The following is a 24,381-nucleotide window of genomic DNA, read 5'->3' on the forward strand; positions in this document are numbered from 1 at the left end:
ACAATTTCACAGGCTGGACTCAAACCTGATCCAGATCATATCCTGGCCATTTCAAACGCTCCTCCTCCAACAGATTTGCAAACTTTATGTTCCTTCCTGGGTCATACCTCCTGGTATGCAAAATTCATTCCCAATGATGCTTCTGTCATTGAACCGTTATGAGAATTACTACAGAGAAGTTTAACCTTAGTGTGGACAACTGATGCACAAGCTAGTTTCGAAACGGTGAGAGACTTGATTGTACATAGTCCAGTACTTGCACTATTCACTCCTGCTTTGCCCACAGTTGTAACTACTGATGCTTCTGATTATGGACTTGGGGCTGTCCTCACACAACTGCATGAGGACAACACAGAGAGAACTGTTGCATTTGCTTCAAAGACACTAAGTAATGCTGAGGGAAAATATTCTACAGTCAAAAAAAAGCACTTGCTTGTGTCTGGGCTACTGAAAAATGGAGAACTTGCCTGTGGGAGCCGCATGTTCAAGTTGCACACAGACCGCAGCCCTTTGATGATGTTGCTCACCACGAAAGGACTGGGAAGAGGAGGATATCGTATTGCTAGATGGTATGCAAGACTACTCTCTTTCAATTATGAACTGGAATATAAGCCTGGAAACCAAAATGTGGTAGCTGATTGCCTTTCTTGCCTGCCTTTGCCTTCATCAGATGGTCCACCGGAGGATGAGGATGTAATAGTCGCGCTTATTACAAGCACTCTTACTGCAGTTACAAAAGAACAAATTTCAAGCTGCTTGTTCAGCATGTCCAATTCAATAAAAACTATGGGAATTTCTGACAAAGAGATGGCCCAGTCACCCTAAAAACCTTGACCCAGTTTTCCTGCCTTATTTTAGAGTTCTGGATGAACTTTCTTTGCTTGATGGCTGTGTGTTACTAGTTACACACTGGCTACTTGTGCCAGAATAAATACAGTCAAAACTCATACACCTGGCACATGATACTCATCAAGGAACTGTCAGAACCAAACAACGACTATGGGATCTGTATTGGTGGCCAGGGATGGACTCTCAAACTGAAGTGCTCATAAAATCCTGTGTCACTTGCCAAATGCATGATAAGACAGCAGTGACATGTACCCCTCCATTACAGCCTGTTCCTCTTCCTGAATCTACATGGGAAAAAGTGGCTAATGACACTATAGGACCCTTTGATACTGCTCCAAGTGACTGCCATTATGCCATCACTTTAATAGACTATTTGAGTAAATGGCCTGAGGTAGCGTTTACATCGCAAATCTCTTCTGCTAAGTAATTAACTTACTTCCTCTCTTCAGTTTTTAGCAAGGAAGGTAACCCCAAAGAACTGGTTTCAGATAATGGTAGTCAATTTACTTCCCTGGAGTTTGAAACTTTTCTAGCAGAGAGGAACATTTTACACAGAAGGGCATCCCTATATTACCCTCAAGCCAATGGGGACATCGAACGGTTTAACAGAAGTTTGAAAAAGAGTTTGCAAATGGCTAAATTGGAAGGGCGATTGTGGATAACCTTCACTACTGATTTCTTGCAAGCATACCCGGCTACACGGCATGCCACAACGCAAAGATCACCCACAGAGTTACTGCCTGGGAAACATATGAATACTAAACTGAACATTGCTGGATTGTTAAAGGCACGACCTGAGGCCCCAACCGAGGATGGTGTGAGAAAAACAGTTGAACAGAACCAAGCAAAGTATAAGGCTTTCACAGACAAGCGGAGGGGTGCTAAGGAACCAAAGTTTGAGTGCAGTTCCTTCGTTAGAATACGAAAAACTGGAATTTTACGCAAAGGGGACCATAAATTCACAGCTCCTCTTAAAATCATAGAGAAAAATGGACCTTACACCTATTGACTTTCTGATGGGCGGGTATGGAATGCTTATCTTGCACCTTCCTATGCACCAATAGGAGATTATGCCAACACCCAGTCTGCTTTGGATGACTTCACCATAGTACCAACACAAGAAGACATTGCACTGGAAGCGGGGCTTGAGAGATGGCCTGTCAGACCCAGATGACCACCTGTCTGGACTAGAGACTATGTTATGTAGTATCTACAGTGTTTTCAGTGTAATATTTCTGCCAACAGTATAGTGTCTTGTTTCATATTTGCTCCTGTGGTTAGAATAACAATGTTTATTTTAATTGGGAGAGTTTCTTAAGGGAGGAGGGAATATGGTGTTTAGATGCTGCTTGTAATTATTAGAACTGGGAGCACTGGCTGTTGGGAGTCTGAAAGGACAGGAAACAGGAAGGGGGGGAAGTTGAGGAGGCGGAGTGAGAGCTACCGAGGGTGCAGCAGCAGCTTGGTAAAGAGGTTTCCACTTTAAAAATAAAGTCCTGTTGAAGTTTGTTAGTAGAAGTTTGCCTGGTTACTACAACAAAGAGCTGGGAGGCAAGCTGAATAGGAGTACAGTAACTCCTCACTTAATGTAGTCCCGATTAACACCGTTTCATTGTTACATCACTGATCTATTAGAGATTATACTCATTTAAAGTTGCGCAATGTTTGCTTATAACGTTGTTTGGCCATGGGGGCTGGGAACCAATGTGGGCCGGCAGCCCCCCCATCAGCTCCCCTCCACCCCTCCAGCACCTCCCGCCCACTGGCAGCCCTATGGATCAGCAACTCTCTCCTCCCTCCCTGTGCCTCCCGCCTGCAGCAATTAGCTGTTTCGCGGCATTCAGGAGACTGGAGTGGGGGGTGGGGAGCAGCGAGGATGCAGCATGCTTGGGGGTAGTGGGTGAAGTGGGGCAGAGCTGGGGGTTTGAGCACCCTTGCCCCCAGCACTTTGGAAAGAACAGCAAGAGGAGCAGCCAGATGATCCACCCTCCTTCACCCTCTGACTCCACCACCTCAACCAAGCTTCACAATCATCATTGCTGAGTACAGCATTGTTTGTTTGTTTAAAATTGTTTAAAACTTATATTGTATGTGTATATGTATATAGTTTTTTGTCTGGTGAAAAAAAATCCCTGGAACCTAACCCCCCTCCCCCATTTACATTAATTATTATGGGAAAATTGGATTAGCTTAAAGTTGCATTTTTCAAGAATATAACTACAATGTTAAACAAGGAGTTACTGTACAGGAAAGGGAGGAGTCTGGGAAATAATTAAGGATGGAGAACTGGAGCAGAGGAAGAGAAGCTGGGGCAGGGGCAGAGACAAGCAGATGTGGGTAGGCGGAAGGAGGACAAGAGGTAAAGAAGGTAGACACAAGCGTATGGTAAACGGGAGCAGAAATGTCTCTAATAACCTAAGTACACTACCTTCCAGAACCTAGAACTCAGACCAGGAGTTCTCAGGCTCTGCACTCTTCTGCTCCCAGCAAATAGATCTTAAACTATCTGGCACAGTGAGTGTCTAAAGTCCCACCAGTGCCTGATCTACATACTATTACTCCTGGGGGAATTCTGTGCCATTGCGTATGCACATAATTTATGTCCCCCACAGATTTCTTTGCTTCCCCAGAGAAAAATACTTTCTGATGGGGAAGCAAAGGGAAGCCACAAGAGCGGTCATGTACCCATCCCCAGTAGTATATTTTGGGTGCCCAGGGCAGCCAGCAGAGAGGTAAATCACTGTGGCGCAGGAAGCGGGACTGGGGAAGACCCAGCTGGTGGCTCCTACCCTGCACTGGGTTCAGTTGCTAGTCCCGGCTGGGCTGGAGAGGAGGTGACTTCCTCTTCCCCTGCACATCATCCAGGGCTGGGTCAGAACCACCCCCAGATTTCTCCCCCAGCTGCAGGAAGCTCTACAAAATAACCCCCCACCCCATGAATCCTGCACCCATTGCTCAGCTGAAGGGAGAGGGAACCCTGTACAGGGAGCAGCTCCCCCATCTGTCCATCCCCCATGCATCTAGTCCCCTTCAAACCCAGACCTTCCTGCCGAGCCTCACCCCCCGCACACTCAGAACACCCCTCCCCCCAATGAGCCTCACTCCCCCTGTACCTGGACCACCCTGATGAGCCACTCACACCCAGATCCCCACACCACCGAGCCCCAACCAGCTGCACCTGGATCCCCATCCCACTGAGACCCACTCCCCCAGCATCTAGACCCTCCACTGATCTCCCCACAACCAGACCCCCCGCTGAGCCCCAACCATCTTCACCTGGATCCCACTGCAGAGTCCCATTACTGTTGCATTCAGAACCCCCCAACAAGCCCCTGTGCATCTAGATCCCCCCCCCGCAACTGGACACCCCACTGAGGCACATGCACCCAGACTGCCCCACACAGAACCCTCTCAACCCACACCTGGATCCTCCCCCCCACACACTTGCATCCTGCCTGCCCACACCTGGTGCACCTGGCAAGGAGGGGCAAAGCCCAGCAGTGTTTCTGGGGCAGGCCCGGTCGTTGTGCTGTGTCAGGGTGGGTGCAGCCTCACCCTTGAGTCCGTGTCCCGGGGGGGGGACGGGACTGCACAGTGATCTCCCACCTCTGTGCAGCCAGTGGCCTGTGCCCCCCAGTGCCATGCTGGAGCCTCCATATTTACTTGACAAATAAAATTTGCAGAATTTTAAAATATCGTGGGGAGAATTTTAATTTTTTTTTGCGCAGAATGCCCTCAGGAGTAACATATGCAGCCTATTACTGGTATTAGTTAATCTAGTAACAGAGTGCAAATGGCAGAGGTTTGTGCTGTGTATTTAAAAGTTCAGAACCTGACTGGCCACTAGCTTAGGTAATCAGCAGGGTCTGAAATATGTGAACATGTAATTATTACTGTGTTAATGCATATGCACAGTCAGCCATATTTTTGATATTTCTTAGTTTTGAGCACTTGACTTTGCAATTTTACTGTTATCTGCATGTAGTTTTTGGATGTAGCTTTTAGTAATAACGATGTGTGAGAAGGAAAGAAGTCAGCTTAGATCTCTGATCATAAGTTAAGACTGCAGGATTGGCAAGTTTTTACATGTAAACTAAGAACATTTGTTATGGAAATCATTGATAAACAACACATAATGGAACCACACAATGCCATTTTGCAGTGTCACTTTTTAGAGCCCATGTACTTTAAAACACACTAAAGCTATATGGATTGTGTCTTGTAACCCATTCTTAGACTAACATAGTGTAAACAAACCTATTTGTCTATCTGAGGACTTGCTTACAATCATTTTGTTATTTGTGTGTGACATGACTGTCAACATATACTTCCATTGAGAACTTAACTCAAAATTATTTTCTTAAAACTACAGACAGCCTGATGGGATTGTTACACATGAAAATTAATTGTGGTCCTTGAGTTTCTAGCAATTAGGTGCAGTATACAAGTTATTCAACTGAGAAAATATTGGACACCTGCAGTGGAGAATACAATTCGTAACTACTAACCACAATTTTTGCAAATACATCCCCCTATTTCACCCTGAAGTGATAGTTAATATTTAAAGGAGAAGTATTTCACCCTTCAGTTAGAGAAGTATTGACCTTGTTCTTATCTATTCACTACCAGGATCTGATATCATCAATAAGTGTCACCTCCAGTTCCTCCAAGGACATATACTCAATGTGTGCCTCTCTGCCTCTGAGAACAATTTACATGTACAGACTAGCTACATTATGCTCTAAGGAATCAATGGACCAACTGAAACAATGGTTATCAAAGGTGGCACAAGAGGTTCTGTTCTGTGGAGCTGCTTCTGTCACTCTGATTTCAGTATTAGAAAGTTCTGGTTATTATTTCTTCATCTTACTTACTCTTCTACTGTGACAGATGCAAGCAGACATGGAATGCAGCTAGAGGAGCATAATGCTTTATTCTCTTTTTCCATGTTTATCCCCATCTGTTTTTAACCCTGATCATTAATTATTTCCATTTTCACTCCTTACTGCTAAGTTCCTTTGCTCTTTCTCCTTACCTCTACTCTGTCTTTTCAATTACTATTTTAAGGTGCACTTATCTATGAAGTCAGAAAATAAAAGAACAAACCCAAATATTTCACTAGCAGTCCCATCAGTTTGAGATATAACTACACTTAATTTCCCACTTGTACATAAGGCTTTATTCGAGCATAAGCTTTCGTGAGCTACAGCTCACTTCATCGAATACATCCGATGAAGTGAGCTGTAGCTCACGAAAGCTTATGCTCAAATAAATATGTTAGTCTCTAAGGCGCCACAAGTCCTCCTTTTCTTTTTGTGGATACAGACTAACACGGCTGCTACTCTGAAACACATAAGGCTTTGTACCAATTCTTAGGAGGATTTGGAGAGGTGTTGTACACATGGGGACTTAGGGCCAAATCGTGGATTCCTGTAGAAGGCCTAAAGAACGAAGTTTTGAGCAGAGGAACTTCCAAGGGCAAACGGAATCTTCCCCCACTGTATGAATCACAAGTGCAGCAGCTATTAGAACAATGCCCTTGAAAAAGTTGCTGCACAATGCTGCTCTTTCGCCTGCAGGGAGCGTAACGTCTCTCTGAGGGGCCTGTTCTATTTCCTGAAGTGGAATGGGGGATGCTCCACGGCTTTTTGGGTGCTGTGCACCTATCCCAGGAGAGGCAGCAGACTCTGCCATCAACTGTAGAAGAATGTGAATGTTAAAGGGAGGAGATGTAAATATACTTTTGAGCATTAATTCCATCAATGGCCTGAATCATCCTCTCATTCAATTCCTCTTCAAATCTTTTCTTCTGTGATTTTGTTCTGTAATGAAAAAAGATGAGATATTATCATTGGATCTTGATTGGAAAACTGGACTATAGTCATCAAAATGAAAGTCAACGAACACAAATGAAAGGTGCTACAGTTAGGGAAGTAAACCAAATGTACAAATACAAAATGGGAGAAAACTGGCTTGACAGCAGCACTGCTGAGAAGGATCTGGGAGTTGTGATGGATCACAACCTCAACATGAGTCAGCAATGTGATGTTTTTGCAAAAAAAGGCTGCATTAACGGAGGCACCGCATGCAAGTCACAGGAGGTGATAGTACCACTCTACTCAGTGCTGGTTAGGCCTGAGCTGGAGTACTGCATCCAATTTTGGTCACCATTTTTTTAGAAAGGATGTAGAGAAACTGGAAAGAATGCAGAGGTGAGTGACAAAGATGATCAAAGGGATGGAATGCAAGCCAGATGAGCAAAGGCTGAAGGAACAGGGTATGTTTAGTTTGGAAAAGAGGAGATTAAGAAGGGATATGATAATTGTCTTCAGCTACTTGAAAGGCTACTATAAAAAAGATGGAGAAAAGTTGTTCTCTTTTGCCACAGAGGGCAGCACAAGAGACATTGGGTTCAAACTACAGCATAGCAGATTTAGATTAAATCTCAGGAAAACTTCCTGTCAGAAGAGAAGGACAATGGAACAGACTGTCTCTGGAGGCCATGGAAGTTTCTTCACTGGAGGTTTTTAAAAGGAGGCTGGATAGCCACACGTCTTGGATGGTTTAGACACAACAAATCCTGTATTTTGGCAGGGGTTTGGACTAGATGACCCTTGCAGTCCCTTCTAACCCTGTGATTCTATGACAATCCAGCCCCCAAAGAACATACAATCTAAAAATAAAACATAAGGTGGTGCTTTAAAAACAAAACAAAATACACTTGTAGAAAATTAGAGTTGAGGAAATTTCTGTTAAAGGAAAGTACTCACTTCGGTAATGTAATGAATTTATAAAAAAGAATTTCATATTCTCAGCTCCTTAAAAATATCCATGTTTGCTGCAGCTATTTTTGGCAATATTTGTCTACGTTGTGTGACTAGATAAGAACATGCCATTCACATTCATAGGAACACTTTGTATGGTCTGATTAGAGGATCTAGAACTTTCCAGTAGCAGGTTTGGAAATAATTATCAAAATTTTATTTTCAAATATATTTCAGGTTTCTCTTTATATAGACTGTAAAACTACTATAATGAACAAAAAGGTTCATTTTATTTTAAGTTAGCTGGGCATGGAATGGAATGGACATAATGTCTGCATGCATAGGACTCTCTTCTGTTACACCAGGCTTCACTTGTTCACTTCAAAAGTTGTGCTCTCCTAAAACCTGGAGCACCTCAAATATCTCCAGGTTTTCTTTCCACCCTTTCAAGATGAATATCCAAAATTTAAGATATAGGTAGTACCTTAGATTTGAACTACCTGAACTCCTAGGGTTTATAACTCACAGATAACTCACAGATTTGAATTTTGGCAAGGTTAACTCAAGCACTTCCTCCTTCTGAGCCATGACTTTTGGATTAGTTCTTAATAACTGAGGATCTAAAGAATGGTTCAATTGATAAGACAGCGTAGGTTTGCAGAGCAGTTTCTATAGAACCCTATTACTTTTCCACTGAATGTAACTGATTTCAAAACGATTGAAATGTATCACTGATTTCATGACTATTAGGTATGTGTCAAGTGTCTATGACCTATTTCTTACAAGGAGTCCAGGATAACAATAGACACTTGTCCAATCTTATCTAACCCTATCTAGCAAACAACTAAGAAGATGGGATTTCAACAGAGCTGAGAGCTCACCTAACTGTTCCCTTTGACCTCACTGGGAGTGGTTGGGTGATCAGCTCCTTTGAAAATCACTACTTATTCAAGTGCCTTAATATGGGTATAGGAGCCTGATTTTAGGTTCCTATTTGTGAAAATCTTGGCCATAAGCTATATTATATTTTCAGGCCAAGTTATACAATCCTGGTTTTTTGAACCTTTGGAGTCTATTTTAGAGTACAATTAAAGAATAAGAAAACAAATGCATTTCCAGCATTTGAAAGATTTCATTCTTTGAAAATACTACAGTAAAATGGTTCACTCTTTCACTACAGTGCTGACATACACGATTTTCACATTCTGTGCAAACTGAAACATAACTAATCCACTTTAGCCTTAAAGCCAGGATGTGTTTGTCAGGTCTTGTAGGATCAGCCAAAGGTTGGTCATCCTATGGGATCCAGAACTGCTTCTGAATGGGAACACCTGCCTTCCTGTCAACCTTTGGATAGTGTCGGGTATTTACAGGGCATGGACATGGGAAGAGAGGCCACAGATAGGATGAATTACCACCTTTGGAAAGGGAATGAAAATTTTAGTTTTGAATGGAATGGTTCTTTTAAACCAATTGATGGTACTTGTGATATCACTTATAGCAATGAAGAAAATGTTATTTACAGTTTACTTTCTCAGGCTCTTAAAAAGATGATACCCAACTCTAATTTTCTTGCAATACCGTGCTAATTTTATTTTCAAAGAACAGCCATACTCTTTTCTTGGGGATTTTTAAAGAACTTTTTCAGTTCACATACATCCATTTCTTCTCATTCTTTCCTAGTAACGGAAAGTTCAGCCATGAAAAATGACAAGTTGAACTTTATCATGTGAATTTATAAACATTTGTCTGGCAGTAACCCAGAATATGGCACAAAACAGCACTTGAACCACAATAATATTTTCTGAAGCTACTTTATGAAGTAAGTAACACTCAAAATAACAATTGTAAAAACCCTTTCCAGCAGCCCCACTAGATTTAACTGGATATCAAATATCCAGGACAATGAGGCAGCTTCACTTTCAGATGATCCACACTGTACTGTAATGCAACTTTCTATGGGGTTAATGCTGCTTGTTGGCAGATATGCATCCATAATTAATAAGCACCATTTTAAAATATCTCTATTTTTACATCCAATCTCTTTGTTGGAAGGACTTGCTCTAAAAATCATATTTTGGAAAAAATGGTTCTTAATGGTGAAAGTGTTGTATCTATTGTACTTTATGTGAATACATTTATACATACCTTTCTCTGCAGCGCTGGAAATGATACTGACCCATTGGCACATCCTAAAAAATAAAAAAAAAAGAAGGAAAAAAACCCCTGTATCAAATGTAGAACATTCTGAAAATATTCCTCATGTTGAAAATATTTGTTAGATTACAGCGATGCAAAATTTGTCAAGAAGAAAACTCTGCAAATACATTAGTGCTAATCTGTTACCAGATCAATACATGAAGTTTTCAAACAGGTGTTAATAAGTACCAGCTTTTTCACATAATAAGTTTTAATGAAGCAGAAAACGGGAATGATTTGGAAAATATGATTAGGCAAGAAGCTTCAATGTAAATATTAAATTATTAATATGATTTGGTGGGATCCAAAAAGGTTTTTCCCTATAAGTTTTACTACTTCAGTACCTAATCATGATCCCACTGAAATCAATGCCAAAATTCCCATTGCTTCCAATGGGAGCTAGGGTTAGTCAGTGCCTTTGAAAATTAAGTAACATCTAATTAAGTGCACAAATATGCATTATGACCACTATTTTTAAATGATGATGATTACTGACAGCAACCATTATTTTGTGACTAAATAATACTTTGATGCTTTTTATGGTTAACATGTTGCATTCACTTTATATTTTTGCTTTGATGTACTGAACTTACCGATCAAAAATCTTGAGTTAATGAGAAGTTACATGGTTCAACCCTACATACTCAGTGCAAGGAACATGGGATTGAATTCCAATGTTGAGTACAACCAGAATCCCGCCCCCCCCCCCTTTTTTTTCTTTTTCAGTAGTAGATGATAGTGATGTGCAGTAATCACAGAGACATTGGGACTGAATGATAGGAAAAAAATCTCGTACCTAATAATTTACTGGTGTGCTATAGAACTATTGACCCAAATCTTCATCTATGTTTGAGGAGCCCACAATGAAGCTTGGAAAGGCAGGTGCTGTTGGCTTGTGTACTCCAGGATAATTTAGAGCAGTTAAAGAGCACAGCAAAGCCCTGGCCATGCTGCCTTTTCCCCAACTATGCCTATACTGCAGTGAGAGAGTATATCTCTCAGAGAATCTCTCTCTACTGGTGTTCTCCTCCTGTGGCTGTCTAGCACTGGCTTTTAATCCAGAAACTGTCTGCATGGTGGTGCTAAGTAACCACACTATACCCTGGCGTTGTGTCCATAGGCCTAGAAAGCCCAAATTTCCTCTCCAATGTGCACACACAACTCCTGTTGATTTCAGTGGGATTTCAGACTTGCACTGATAGCAGAATTTGGCCCTTTAGAATCTGATCCAAAGCCCATTAAGTCAATGGAAAGACTCCCATTGACTTCAGTGAGCTTTGGATCTGGCCTTTAAAACTGGATCTCAAAACAGAAAGAAAATACAGAGGCATATGTTTTTGTTTAACAGGAAATTATAATTTTTTGCAGTGTTGCTGTAGCCATGTCTGTCCAGCATATTAGAGAGACAAGGTGGGTAGGTAATACCTTTTATTGGATCACCTTACCTGAAGAAGAGGTCCATGTAAGTTCAAAAGCTTGTCTTTTTCACTAACAGAAGTTGATCCAATAAAAGATTTTACCTCACCCACCTTGTCTCAGGAAATAATAGAACATTTAATACCAAGGATTTAATTTTTCTTTCAAAATAGCTATATAGTTTGAAATGACATAAATAGGCCCATACTGTGGTACTAATCTTGCCATTTTCAGTGGTCATGCTGTCCCTGTGGTGTAAGTGTGCAAACGGCTTGGCTGCACCCCAAGATTCCAGGTACCGAGTCATGCGGACAGAGGCCCTCATCTTAGCTCCATCTAAGGTATGCCGGGGTCTGAAGTGGTGCTGAGGACTTCGCCTTTCTCCCTGAAGGGGAAAAAAAGATGAATATTTGTCAATGATTTAATATAGTACATGCTTAAATCCTGTTGTAAAACACACGTGTGCACTCACACACATGCAAACATATGTGCACTCTCTCAGCTTTTATATAATACTATATATCCATACATTTAACTATAACTGAGAGGTGCTGAGAGCATGCAATTCCCAGTGGCTCCAATAGGAGTTGCAGAAGTTCATTTCTTCTCAGGATCCGGCCATTACTGTATATATCAAACAGAAGGTTTCTTTTCCAATCCAGGTAATGTTTGTTTAGTACTTCTTGGCAACACTAAGTCAAAATCATTGTTCTCTGAGTAACATTTTGTGTACAGGTGTGTTTAAAAACAAAACTATGGTTGACAGCAAAATGCAAGTACTACTAACCTTGGGATTGATTACAAAGTAGGTTTTAACATTATGCTCCTTCAGATATGGGTCCCTTACATCTCCATCCCCTTCTTCCACTTTGTATGCGCCATTCAAATGTGCCAAGGTGACTGAAGTAATGTGAACACGGCTGAAATTATGTTTGTTAAATAAATTATTATGGAATATTAGAAATATTAATTTATAGCATTATTTATAACTGAAAAAAATTCAACAGTTATCCTATATAGAGTTTTGCAAATTAAAGATACAATAATTAAGGGTGCCATTTTCAAAAGTTCTTATGTGTACAAATCAGGTAGAAAGCAACAAATCTGGGGTTTTCAATATAAAAAGTATCAGCTCGACTCATACCTTCCCTCAGGGAAACAACTAACACATATTGATAATATTGATAAGAAGCTCTAAGTCCTGGTTAAGATTTCTTCATAAAGTTCTACCATCAATTATCTATATATTATTTATTTGATAGGAAATTGTATTAAAGTTCATGTATACAAAGTCTTACCCTGGGACTCCTCCAGCTTCCATGTGGTTTGCCAGTGTAACATCATGTGACCATACATCATACTGCCACTTCTGTAGCCCAATAACACCACAAAGAACATTTCCAGAATGCACTCCTACACGCATATTGATATCAACTCCAGTTGCATCTCTGACCTTCCTACAATTAAGAAGAATAATCATGTTAGGATACAACATGGGTCCATAATTTTGAATTTACCAGAAAGCCAAACAACAGTGATAATGGTACCTTATTTCATTTATCTCTAATACCAGGAGGTTACTCAGATATTTTCTTTTACTAAAAGGTTTACTTTTTATACGTTATCACTGTTGTCACATTTTTTGAACCATTTGTTTGCAACAAATACTCATTCTAAAGTCCAAACTAGAGTTCCCTTTTTTAATACCTATGTTAATTATTTGAGGAATAGTAAGCCATACAGAGGAGAAACTTGGCCTTCTGACTAAGTTTGAAGTGCAACTCTTTGGAAGATCTTTGTTCTATCCCAGCTCTGTTGCCAAGTATGTGTGAGATCTTCGATAACTCATGTAACATCTCTGTACCTCAGTTAACCTATAATATTTACCTACCTCAAAAGAAGTGTTATTAATGTTTGTAAATGTTTTCAACTCCATGGAATGAAGGTGCAAAACTAATCACTTCTACACCACTCCAGTGACACAAAGCAGCTGTAGTCCTGTATATATGGCCGGTTAATACAATGGAAAGCAGCTGAAGCACACTGGTTAATCTAACCCTCAGATTATTTTGTTAGGAGGCAGAAAACACTCACAGTACTTGTGATCCCCATGTATCAAACTTGGAAAATACTGAGCATGGGAAATCTGGTTTGGGAGGTTCAGAGTGGCAGTATGAAATACTGCTACAAAGAGATCCATATGCAGTAGTTATTGTAGGGTCTGGTACATGATCTTGGTAACATAACCAGTCTAAGGGAAAGAATGGTACCACATTAACTTATAGTAATGTGGGGGGAGGGATAGCTCACTGGTTTGAGCATTGGCCTGCTAAACCCAGGGTTGTGAGCTCAGTCCTTGAGGGGGCCATTTAGGGATCTGGGGCAAAAACTGGGAATTAGTCCTGCTTTGAGCAGGGGGTTGGACTAGATGACCTCCTGAGGTCCCTTCCAACCCTGATATTCTATGATTACTTGCCTGTTGAATTATGGAACAAATATGGCACAGTCATTTCTCTTTCTTCTCAAGCACCAAGAATTGGCTTGGGCAGAAATTGGGCACTGGACCTAATGGATGTCTGGTTTAATCTGGTATGGCAAATCCTATCTTCCTGTAACATTTCTGAAATGGTCTTTGGCCCAGAAGGTGAAAATTGGTGGAGTTTTATTTGACTGCCAATGCTTCAAATCATGCTTCAAAATTATTTTTATGAAAGATGGGGTTGGAGTTCTCAGATATTCTAGGCCCCATTCACTTGATAATGCATGTTTCCTTTCTACTACTGCTCTTGTACACAGTTTTTCTGTAGCTGACATACAGTTTGTAAGTGATCTCTGTAAGCAGTCAGCGTAAGATAAATGCAGCTTTGTTCAGCAGGACTTTAGTGCAATACATCTTTTTAACAGACTACTACGGAAAATCAACATCCTTGGGAGTTTTTTGTGCTTCAGCAGAGAACAGCAGAGAGGACAAAGTTCTCCCAGCTTTATTTATTTATTTTCTCCCCTACCTTGCATCCTTGATAGTCATTTACATCTGTGCATTGTGTTAGCCATCTGTGCAAAGCAGGTATAAAATGCTACCAAATCAGAACAGCAGTATTTAGCAAGTGCTTTGTACAGGTGGCTAACACAAGGGTCAAAGGCAGTTGAAATTTAGGCCCTAAATCTTTTTCCAGTGACATCCTGACCAAAAGTAAGATAGCAAATTGGCCCCTGCATTTCATTTTAGGTCACAAAGTTGACAAATCTTACATGAAATTTGAGGATTTTAATTAGCTTGAATCAGGTTTCAAGGTCACATTTTTCTCTGTGTGTTTCTCTCACTGTCAAGGTTCCTCCCCCACTCTGAACTCTAGGGTACAGATGTGGGGACCTGCATGAAAAACCTCTTAAGCTTATCTTTACCAGCTTAGGTCAAAACTTCCCCAAGGTACAATATATTCCACCCTTTGTCCTTGGATTGGCCGCTACCACCACCAAAGAAATACTGGTTACTAGGGAAGAGCTGTTTGGACACGTCTTTCCCCCCAAAATACTTCCCAAAACCTTGCACCCCACTTTCTGGACAAGGTTTGGTAAAAAGCCTCACCAATTTGCCTAGGTGACTACAGACCCAGACCCTTGGATCCTAAGAACAATGAACAATCCTCCCAACACTTGCACCCCCCCTTTCCTGGGAAATGTTGGATAAAAAGCCTCACCAATTTGCAAACCCAAACCCTTGGACCTGAGAACAATGAAAAAGCATTCAGTTTTCTTACAAGAAGACTTTTAATAAAAATAGAAGAAATTAGAAATAAGAAATCCCCCCTGTAAAATCAGGATGGTAGATACCTTACAGGGTAATTAGATTCAAAACATAGAGGAACCCCTCTAGGCAAAACCTTAAGTTACAAAAAAGATACACAGACAGAAATAGTTATTCTATTCAGCACAATTCTTTTCTCAGCCATTTAAAGAAATCATAATCTAACACGTACCTAGCTAGATTACTTACTAAAAGTTCTAAGACTCCATTCCTGATCTATCCCCGGCAAAAGACAGAATATAGACAGACACACAGACCCTTTGTTTCTCTCCCTCCTCCCAGCTTTTGAAAGTATCTTGTCTCCTCATTGGTCATTTTGGTCAGGTGCCAGCGAGGTTACCTTTAGCTTCTTAACCCTTTACAGGTGAGAGGAGTTTCCTCTGGCCAGGAGGGATTTTAAAGGGGTTTACCCTTCCCTTTATATTTATGACACTCACAAACTCTGAGTTGGTTTTCATTCTTGACACAGAGGGTTTCTGGGAGCAGTGGGAGTAGCAATGAATCCTCATAACTCACGCTGCTGCTGCTGCTAACTGAAGCTCTAAGGCTACAGTTGTCTGTTACTGCCATATCTTTGCTTCACGGATGGCCAATGTATCTGTCTAGCAAAAGTTTAACTGGGGAGCACAGCTTTCCTTCCCCACACCAACTTTTCCCTGTCCTTGCTGTGTGGGAGCATGGACAGAGCCCACAAAACTTTGCCATTTACAGAGGACTCAAATGCCCTGTCAGTGCTTCTCAAATCGTAACCCATGTTCCCTACCCAATGACCACACAGTTTCTGCTGAATAATGTGCTCTCCACAGCTGAGGAAGAGAGAGCAGAATGTGCTCCATACAGAAGTCAAAACAACAAAGAAATATGAGTATCAGAAGTCATCAGAACGTTATACTGAGATTATTCCATTTTGATCTGTTATTACAGTGATGCAAAAAAACAAACAAAAACACAACCCAGGAAAGCTTACAAGAAATAAATTGTGTTGATCCTCAGATCATGAAACAGGCTACAGAATACTGTAAAGAAAATAAACCATTATTTATTAAGTATTACAAAATACAGTTTCGTAAATCAAATCATTATGAACTTTTATTGCTATTATACCCAGGACAATAAGATTGGAATAATAAAATTTAATTGAAGAAAAGGCACTTTAAAGACACATTAGAAACAATTTCATGTAAGGAAGAGTGGCATGGAATGGGAAGTCTGTTGATGCAAAAGGTTGGAAGCAATTACTGTATATCCTGTGTAAAAAGAGCTATATTAAAAGGGTTGAATCATTAAAAAAATAGTTAAAATGCTTTCTTTTCTTCTTAATATTTTTAATGTAAGATAAAGTGCTGCTCTGGCTAACCAGTAGGCTTTTTCAGAAGAAACCAAAGCAAGTTCTTGGTTTCTTTTGGATTTCCTTAAGGAGGGATGTATTAACAAAGAAGAATTAGAAAGACTATTGTAAATTAGAGTTATGGATGCAAAATGTCTAAGGCTGTGGAACTACTCACATTTTTAAAATTAGGCATGTGCTTAAGTGCCTTGCTGATCTGGGGCCTAACTGGCTTTCTGACTTGAATAAATATGCATACAGGCAACTAGATATAGAAATTAAGAATATACACACAGAAATTCAGCAGAGCACTTAGGCTAGGATTTTTCAAAGGAGCCTGAGGGAGTTAAAGTGCCCAAATCCCATTTAATTTGATTTCATTTGGGATGTGGGCACTTTGGGTCCCATGAAAATCCCAGTCTTAAATACATGCTGAAGTGCATTGCTGAATCAGGACTACAGAAACTGAATGCTCACCCTATTTAAAGGGTTTTTGTTGTTCCAACAATTACTTTCATGTCAATGAAAATGTTCTCTGAACAAGAAAGAATTTCATGAGATTAAATCAAAGACAGCTGTTGAGAACCTCTAGTTGAGTAATATTTAATTGAGAAGGCCACCAGATGGTTGTGCGGGAGAGAGGTGAAGGAAAAACAACAACAGAATCTAAAATGAAATGTAGAATATTTCTTTGATATAGAATCATAGAATTGTATGACTCTGAAGGGACCTCAAGAGGTCATCTAGTGCAGTCCTCTGCACTCCTGGAAGAACTAATTATTCTCTAGACCATCCCTGACAAGTGTTTGTCTAATCGGCTCTTTAAAAATCTCCAATGATGGAGATTCCCCAACTTCCCAAGGCAATTTATTCCAGTGCTTAACCACCCGGACAATCAGGAAGTTTTTCCTATTGTCCAACCTAAATTTCCTTGCTGCAATTTAAGCCCATTGCTTCTTGTCCTATCCTCAGACGTTAAGGAGAACAATTTTTCTCCCTACGTCTTGTAACAACCTTTTATGTACTTGAAAAGGATTATCATGTCCCCTCTCAGTCTTCTCGTCTCCAGACTAAACAAACCCATTTTTTTCAATCTTACCTCGCAGGACAGCACTATACTCCTTCCCCCAGCTTAGCTTTACGCTTAAGCCACCCAACTGAGGTACAATTGCTGTTAGCACAACAGGAAACATATGTGCATATAGCTTGATGGGAGTCGTGGGAACTGAGCTCCTTTATAAGTAAGGCAATAACTGTAAGGCATGTTGACTCCATAATGTGTAATGTAGACCACAGAAGTAAAGCATTCTGAAATAAAGATGATAAGTAGGACTATTCACATATTTACATGGGAATAATCACAACTTTTTACTTCAGTTGGGAGAGTCATGTGTTTAAGAACCAGGCTGAATAAGGGACTAAGACCACAGATGACTAACTAGGCTCTCTATTTTTTTTCTATCACCTAACAATTTGGTCTAATTCCTCTTTTACTTTAGGGGCCACTGGAGCTGAAATTATCCTGATATGTACAGCAAAATCTATGCACAATTGCTAGTTTTAGTATCAAAGTGTTTTACTTTTGTAGTTCAGGGCCTCAGTGTCCACATATGTGTTGACCTGAAACAACTAAAAAAAAATTTCAAAGAGAAAAATAAATCCTATGCATATTAGATGACATCCTTCCACGAACATTCTTTTTCCTTCTAGGTTTTGCAGTGGCAGATTTAGAGTTAGGGGGCCCTATGCGCAGCTTCATTTTCGCCCTCCCCCTGCCCAAGACCCAGCCAAGAAAAAGACCAAGACCCATTCTCTCTTATCTCTCACCCATTTTTCATTCTTTTTTTCTGCATCCTTCTCCTATATTATAAGTAATAGGAAGTAAATGAAAATAAAGTGAGATACCTTGATTGGGGCAGGGGGTTGGGTGCAGGCAAGGGTTGGGATGGGGCAAGGGTTTGCTACCCACAATTCACAATGTGTAGCAACCTCCGGCCACTCAAAACTCCTTTTGTCTTAGGTAGGGGCTTGTGATTAATTTGCCCTTAGTTATGTTAATTTAGAGTGAGTTCACAGGCATCAAGCGGTCTGTGATTCATCCAGTCATCAGTACCCCTCGGTTTAACAGTACAAAGCAGGAAGAAACAAGCTTTTTAGAGGCTGGTGAGTCTAACTTGGGAACTCCTTAGTCAAATGACCCCAAATCTTGGTCAAATGCTAAGTTTCCTCTAAGCTGCGCGGCCAAGCCTATCAAGGGTCGCACAGGTGCTCAGGGCTGTGGTGGGGAGACGTGAAGGTGCCTCTTCTGCGGCCCCAGCCCAGGTGCTGCTGCGGCCGGGGAGGGGCGCCTCGTCCCCCCAGCCCAGGTGCTGCTGTGGTGAGAGAGGGCTGGGGGGAGTCCTCTCTTCCCGCCGTGGGCCCCGGGGCAGCCTGCACCCCAAACCCCTCATCTCCGGCCCCTGCCCAGAGCCCACACCTCCAGCTGGAGTCCTCACCCCCCTGCACCCCAACCCTCTGCTCCAGCTCTGAATCCTCTCCCACACTCCAAGCCCCACAGGCCTACCCCCGCCACACATCACCTCCCTATTGATACACACAACAAAATTCACTCCACACATGCATGGGAAAAATTAGAGGGAACCAAAACTGGTCAAATGACACGATGCCCCCATGAAGTACACCAAATTTCAAAGCAGTTCAATTAGCTGTTCAAATTTTAGAGCACTTACAAACTTTAAAGCATATGAAATGGTGGGAATGGAAACACCTCTAGTCATTTTTCTGTTTTGGTGCATGCACAGTGAAAAACAAACAAACATGCATTTTCTTAAATACTTTTCTCACTTTGGGACACCCAAAGATTTAGTGGGTACCATGCACTATGTTGGGTAAAACTTGACAGATTGAGACCATTTTAACCTGCATCACATCAACAGTTTGATCTCTAGCTCTGGGAGAATGCCGCCCCCCTCAACCTAGAATTTTTTTTAAATGGCTGTTTTTTGGGGGGCTGATATCTCTGGAATCCTGTGCTCAGATGACTCCAAATGTGGGCTACTACCCCACCACTGGACCCTTCTGAGGCATACCAAATTTTAAAGGAATCTGACAAAGCACGTACATTTTAAAGGACTTAGAAAGGTTGACCATTAAACAGATGTTGTGGTGCGACCTTAACTACAGCAGTGCTGCCATGCCACTACAATAAAATGTCCTATTTTGTTCCCAGAAGCCAAAACAGCTGGAATAGAGAGACGGAGCAAACTGTCATTGCCTGGAAAGCAAGAGTGCCCTTTGCTTGGTAAAATGACTGCACTGCACCTTAAGTGGAGGAGGGGGCGGGTATTGTCTGGCTCTCTGGGGGAAGCAGTATAGTGCTTTATGGGTGGGGAGTGAGTGAGAGGCTCAGGAGCTGCTGAAAAGTAGAGTGGGTTAGTGTGGTGATGCTGACCCATCCCCCAGGGACTGGCAGGGCTGGGAAGTTGATCAAGGGCAAGGCTGGCGGGAGAAGCCCCTTTTCCACAAACTAGGTGGAGCAACATCCACCCTCCCGCCCCTTGGAGGTAGCAAAATACCAGGTTTGGTCAGGATCTGCTGAGGGCATTGTGTTAGTCGCTTCTTTCTAGAGGGGCTGGGAAGGAATTTTTCCCTCACCACCAGATTGGCCAAGGTAGACTAGATTTTTTTTGCCTTCCTCACAGCAGGTTCAGGGGGGCACTTTGTTATGGTGAGTAAGGAAGGGAATTAGGCTCTGATGTCGCAACTTGTTACATAAGCGTGGGGCGGATGTCCAGCACAGATACTACATAGGGAAGGGATATAGTGACCGGATAAATGGCTTGGTAAAGGATTTAAAAAGCAGATGTTTCTTAAAGAACTGAATTGGGCAGGGAAGGAATTCAGGGCTCCTATGACTGGTATGGCATGGAGCTAACCCCCCTTCCTTATCATAGAAACATAGAATATCAGGGTTGGAAGGGACCTCAGGAGGTCATCTAGTCCAACTCCCTGCTCAAAGCAGGACCAATGCCCAACTAAATCATCCCAGCCAGGGCTTTGTCAAGCCTGACCTTAAAAACTTCTAAGGAAGGAGATTCCACCACCTCCCTAGGTAATGCATTCGCGTGTATCACCACCCTCCTAGTGAAAAAGTTTTTCCTAATACCCAACCTAAACCTCCCCCACTGCAACTTGAGACCATTACTCCTCATTCTGTCATCTGCTACCACTGAGAACAGTCTAGAGCCATCCTCTTTGGAACCCCCTTTCAGGTAGTTGAAAGCAGCTATCAAATCCCCCCTCATTCTTCTCTTCTGCAAACTAAACAATCCCAGTTCTCTCAGCCTCTCTTCATAAGTCATGTGTTCCAGTCCCCTAATCATTTTTGTTGCCCTCCACTGGACTCACTCCAATTTTTCCACATCCTTCTTGTAGTGTGGGGCCCAAAACTGGACACAGTACTCCAGATGAGGCCTCACCAGTGTCGAATAGAGGGGAACGATCACGTCCCTCGATCTGCTGGCAATGCCCCTACTTATACATCCCAAAATGCCATTGGCCTTCTTGGCAACAACGGCACACTGTTGACTCATACCCAGCTTCTCGTCCACTGTAACCCCTAGGTCCTTTTCTGCAGAACTGCTGCCTAGCCATTCGGTCCCTAGTCTGTAGCGGTGCATGGGATCCTTCCATCCTAAGTTCAGGATTCTGCACTTGTCCTTGTTGAACCTCATCAGATTTCTTTTGGCCCAGTCCTCTAATTTGTCTCGGGCCTTCTGTATCCTATCCCTACCCTCCAGCGTATCTACCTCTCCTCCCAGTTTAGTGTCATCTGCAAACTTGCTGAGGGTGTAATCCACACCATCCTCCAGATCATTAATAAAGATATTGAACAAAACCGGCCCTAGGACCGACCCTTGGGGCACTCCACTTGATACCGGCTGCCAACTAGACATGGAGCCATTGATCACTACCCGTTGAGCCCGACAATCTAGCCAGCTTTCTATCCACCTTATAGTCCATTCATCCAGCTCATACTTCTTTAACTTGCTTATAGCCCAACTTAACCCCCATTTGCGGGGAGGAGGGGTAGGAGGGATGATAAGGTCCCAGCAATGGGTTGGCTGGGGCACCTGGATGGAAAAAGGGTCGGGGGGTGAGCTGGCGAAACTGAAATGATCATGGAGTTACCTGTACTGTACACTTGATCTGCCAGGTAATCCCAGACATCTGATAATAAAGTTGTGGCCTGATTAAAACCATATCAAGTGTCTCCTGTCCTTCTTTTGGTATACCTGGCCAATATAAAATCTTATCACTAACAAGCACTCTATTAACTGTCTTTCAAGTCTCATCTAGGGATATTGCTTGAAATCCAGAAAGAGAATAAGAATACAGCTAACACAACACCTGAATGAACTCTCTTATCAGTCTCAAGAAACCAGTCATTGCAACTGATAAACAAAATAATTACTTTTATAAGCATATTGTTTCCCCAAGTGGCACCCTGTTCCCAGTAAGCTAAATACTTCTCAAAAGTACACACTTGAGTTAAAATATTCTTAATACATTAAATGTATGATGTGTTCTTGTATTTCGCTAACAAGATTCGTCTTAGTTGTCTAGAAGTTACCCTAAATCAATAAGCAGTTGAGAGCATTGAGGAACTCATCATAACTAAGCCTAGTACTATTTGTAATGGGAAACTGGGCTTCTCTGCAGCAAAAATTATTGTGAGAAACCAGAAGTGTTTCAAAGATTCAGCCTAAAAATCATGCAGATTTTGTGGTCAAGAGAACTGAATATTATGTTTTTGGCTTAATGTGTGATATCCCTGTGCATATGTAAGTGGCAAAGGTTGGCTATAAGTATCTCTTGGCCAACATAATTTTGAACTGAATTGACATTCTTTGATAATTATTTGTCTAAATTTTGAAATTCTATTGTAGAATTGTTTGGTTGAACTGATTTGAGCAGTCCCATAATTCTAGTGGCATATAAACTTGGCTGGAAGTAAGTAAGGATCCATGCTTAAGAATCCACAATTCCATGCCGATACCAAAATCACCTGCCCAGAGTAGTACAGAAGTTTCCTTTTGTCACAAGGCTGTAATAAGACCTTGAATTAGTGAATTGATTTATTATTTCTTGAAAGTTGTAACTGCCTATTTTGAGTTCATTTTTTAACATTGTGAACGCTATCACCTAACCATCTTTATTTTGCTTTTTGTAATTTCTTATCAGCTTTAAAAGCTGGTTAATTAAACTATTTAACCAATGTGTGGTTTATAACTTACCTTTCTCATACAGATAACCGTTTGAAGTGTTGTAGCTCTGTTGGTCCCAGGATATTGGAAAGAAATGATGGGTGAAGTAGTATCTTTTATTAGACCAACTTCTTTTGGTGAAAAAAAAAACTTCCTCACCAACAGAAGTTGGTCCAATAAAAGACATTACCGCACCCATCTTGTCTCTCTCATACAGATAACAATTGTATCACAACATTTGGACAGTATTATTACCAAAAACGTTTGTATGGAATCATTAGTGTACTTAAGAGCTTCCAAAAGAAAATACCAGAGTTCCTGTTGCACCTAGAAGTAGTAGTTGCTAATACTGGATGGTATTCTTGTATATGACCATACAAAAGAGACACATGATAATATAATGTTCAATGGAAAAAAATATTTCATTGGAAACAATGAAGTCCATAAGTCTCAAGCTCAATAAAAATAAATACTTGTACCATAAATAACAAAGTGATGTAAAGGGGGAAGACATACTTTTGTATCTGGATTTTTAAAAAAACATTAAGGAAATGCACCCTCCTGATTCCATTCCAGTACTGAAAATAATAATATATATGATTCACCAAGTAGGAAGATATCAATCCAGCCTTTCAGAAAGGCTACATCCTTTCAATGAATGCCTGATATGCAAGAGCACTTCCTATTCTATCCATCTACCTACCCACTCAGGTACCTCTACTAGAGTAAACCACAAAAACAGGTATCCAATAGATTGAAAGAATTACTGTCTCAAGAATCAATACTTAAGTAACTTAAGTTACATCTGTGATGCCAGTAAGCATGGATGTGTGTAATTATGAATTAGGGGGAGTATTATTGCAAGGTCAGATGAAACCAGGTACACACAATCTATAGCAGGGATCTCAAACTCAAATCACCACGAGGGCCACATGAGGACTAGTACATTGGCCCGAGGGCCGCATCACTGAAACCTTTTCACACAACAATACAAAAGTATAGTTAAAAATGAAAAAAAAACGAAGAGTAATATAGTATGTTATTAAAAGTCAATGTATTAACTTTTTAAAAACTGTAATGCGAAGAGGGGTTTAATAAAATATAAACAGTCAGTAATGCACCTCCACTCAAACGACAAAACATGCGTTTACTTTTAGAATTACTTCGCTTAAAGCCCCCACCTCTGCCCCCGGGGGCGGGGGCTGCATAGAGCACCAAAATGTCTAGGGACGGCCCTGGGTGAGGGGAGCTTGGCTGCCGGTGGAGTCGGCACCTATGGCGGGTCGCAGGAAATAACTGGCTGTGTGTTTGAGACCCATGATCTAAAGAAGCCATATTATGCATGACAGGTGCAATACAAAGGCAGAGTGTACCTGGTAAGTTCCAGGTAGTTGCTAATACCATGTATAGATACTCTTTGAATGAACTGATGCAGAAACATTGCAACTAGAAACTGAAGCTTACAAAAAAGCTATGTAATCTTTAAAACTAAAGTCCAATTCACTGTTACAACAAATCACAGAGAGCACTACCAAAAATCTGGACATCTAGATGATGTAATATTTTATGACATATAGGAAGCTTGCCAAAGAGTACTTGGACTTTATTACTAGTGGTGAGTTTTGTTAAGTTATTGAGCATAATTAGTATAAGAACACATTAATAGTTGTTTAAGTGCCAAAAACATCCTAGAAATAGACTAACACGAACTGAAGTATTTGGTTGTTATAGGAGAGTACCTCCAAAAATATT

At 41.2% G+C, this 24,381-nt stretch overlaps 1 protein-coding gene across 2 annotated transcripts in view; it reads right to left on the bottom strand.

Moving 5' to 3' along the window:
• The window catches only part of ADCY2 (adenylate cyclase 2), a 442,623-nt gene that overhangs the window by 102,814 nt on the left and 315,428 nt on the right, over positions 1-24,381 (bottom strand). For both annotated transcript variants that reach the window (XM_074945057.1, XM_074945058.1), the window contains exons 8-12: positions 12,527-12,685; positions 12,016-12,148; positions 11,437-11,613; positions 9,762-9,805; positions 6,591-6,671 (exon numbers count right to left, since the gene is read on the bottom strand). In XM_074945057.1, coding sequence (XP_074801158.1) covers positions 6,591-6,671; positions 9,762-9,805; positions 11,437-11,613; positions 12,016-12,148; positions 12,527-12,685 — 594 coding nt within the window. The remainder of the gene's footprint in view (positions 1-6,590; positions 6,672-9,761; positions 9,806-11,436; positions 11,614-12,015; positions 12,149-12,526; positions 12,686-24,381) is intronic.

Source organism: Natator depressus, chromosome 2, assembly GCF_965152275.1.
Source record: "Natator depressus isolate rNatDep1 chromosome 2, rNatDep2.hap1, whole genome shotgun sequence".
Classification (NCBI taxonomy): domain Eukaryota; kingdom Metazoa; phylum Chordata; order Testudines; family Cheloniidae; genus Natator; species Natator depressus.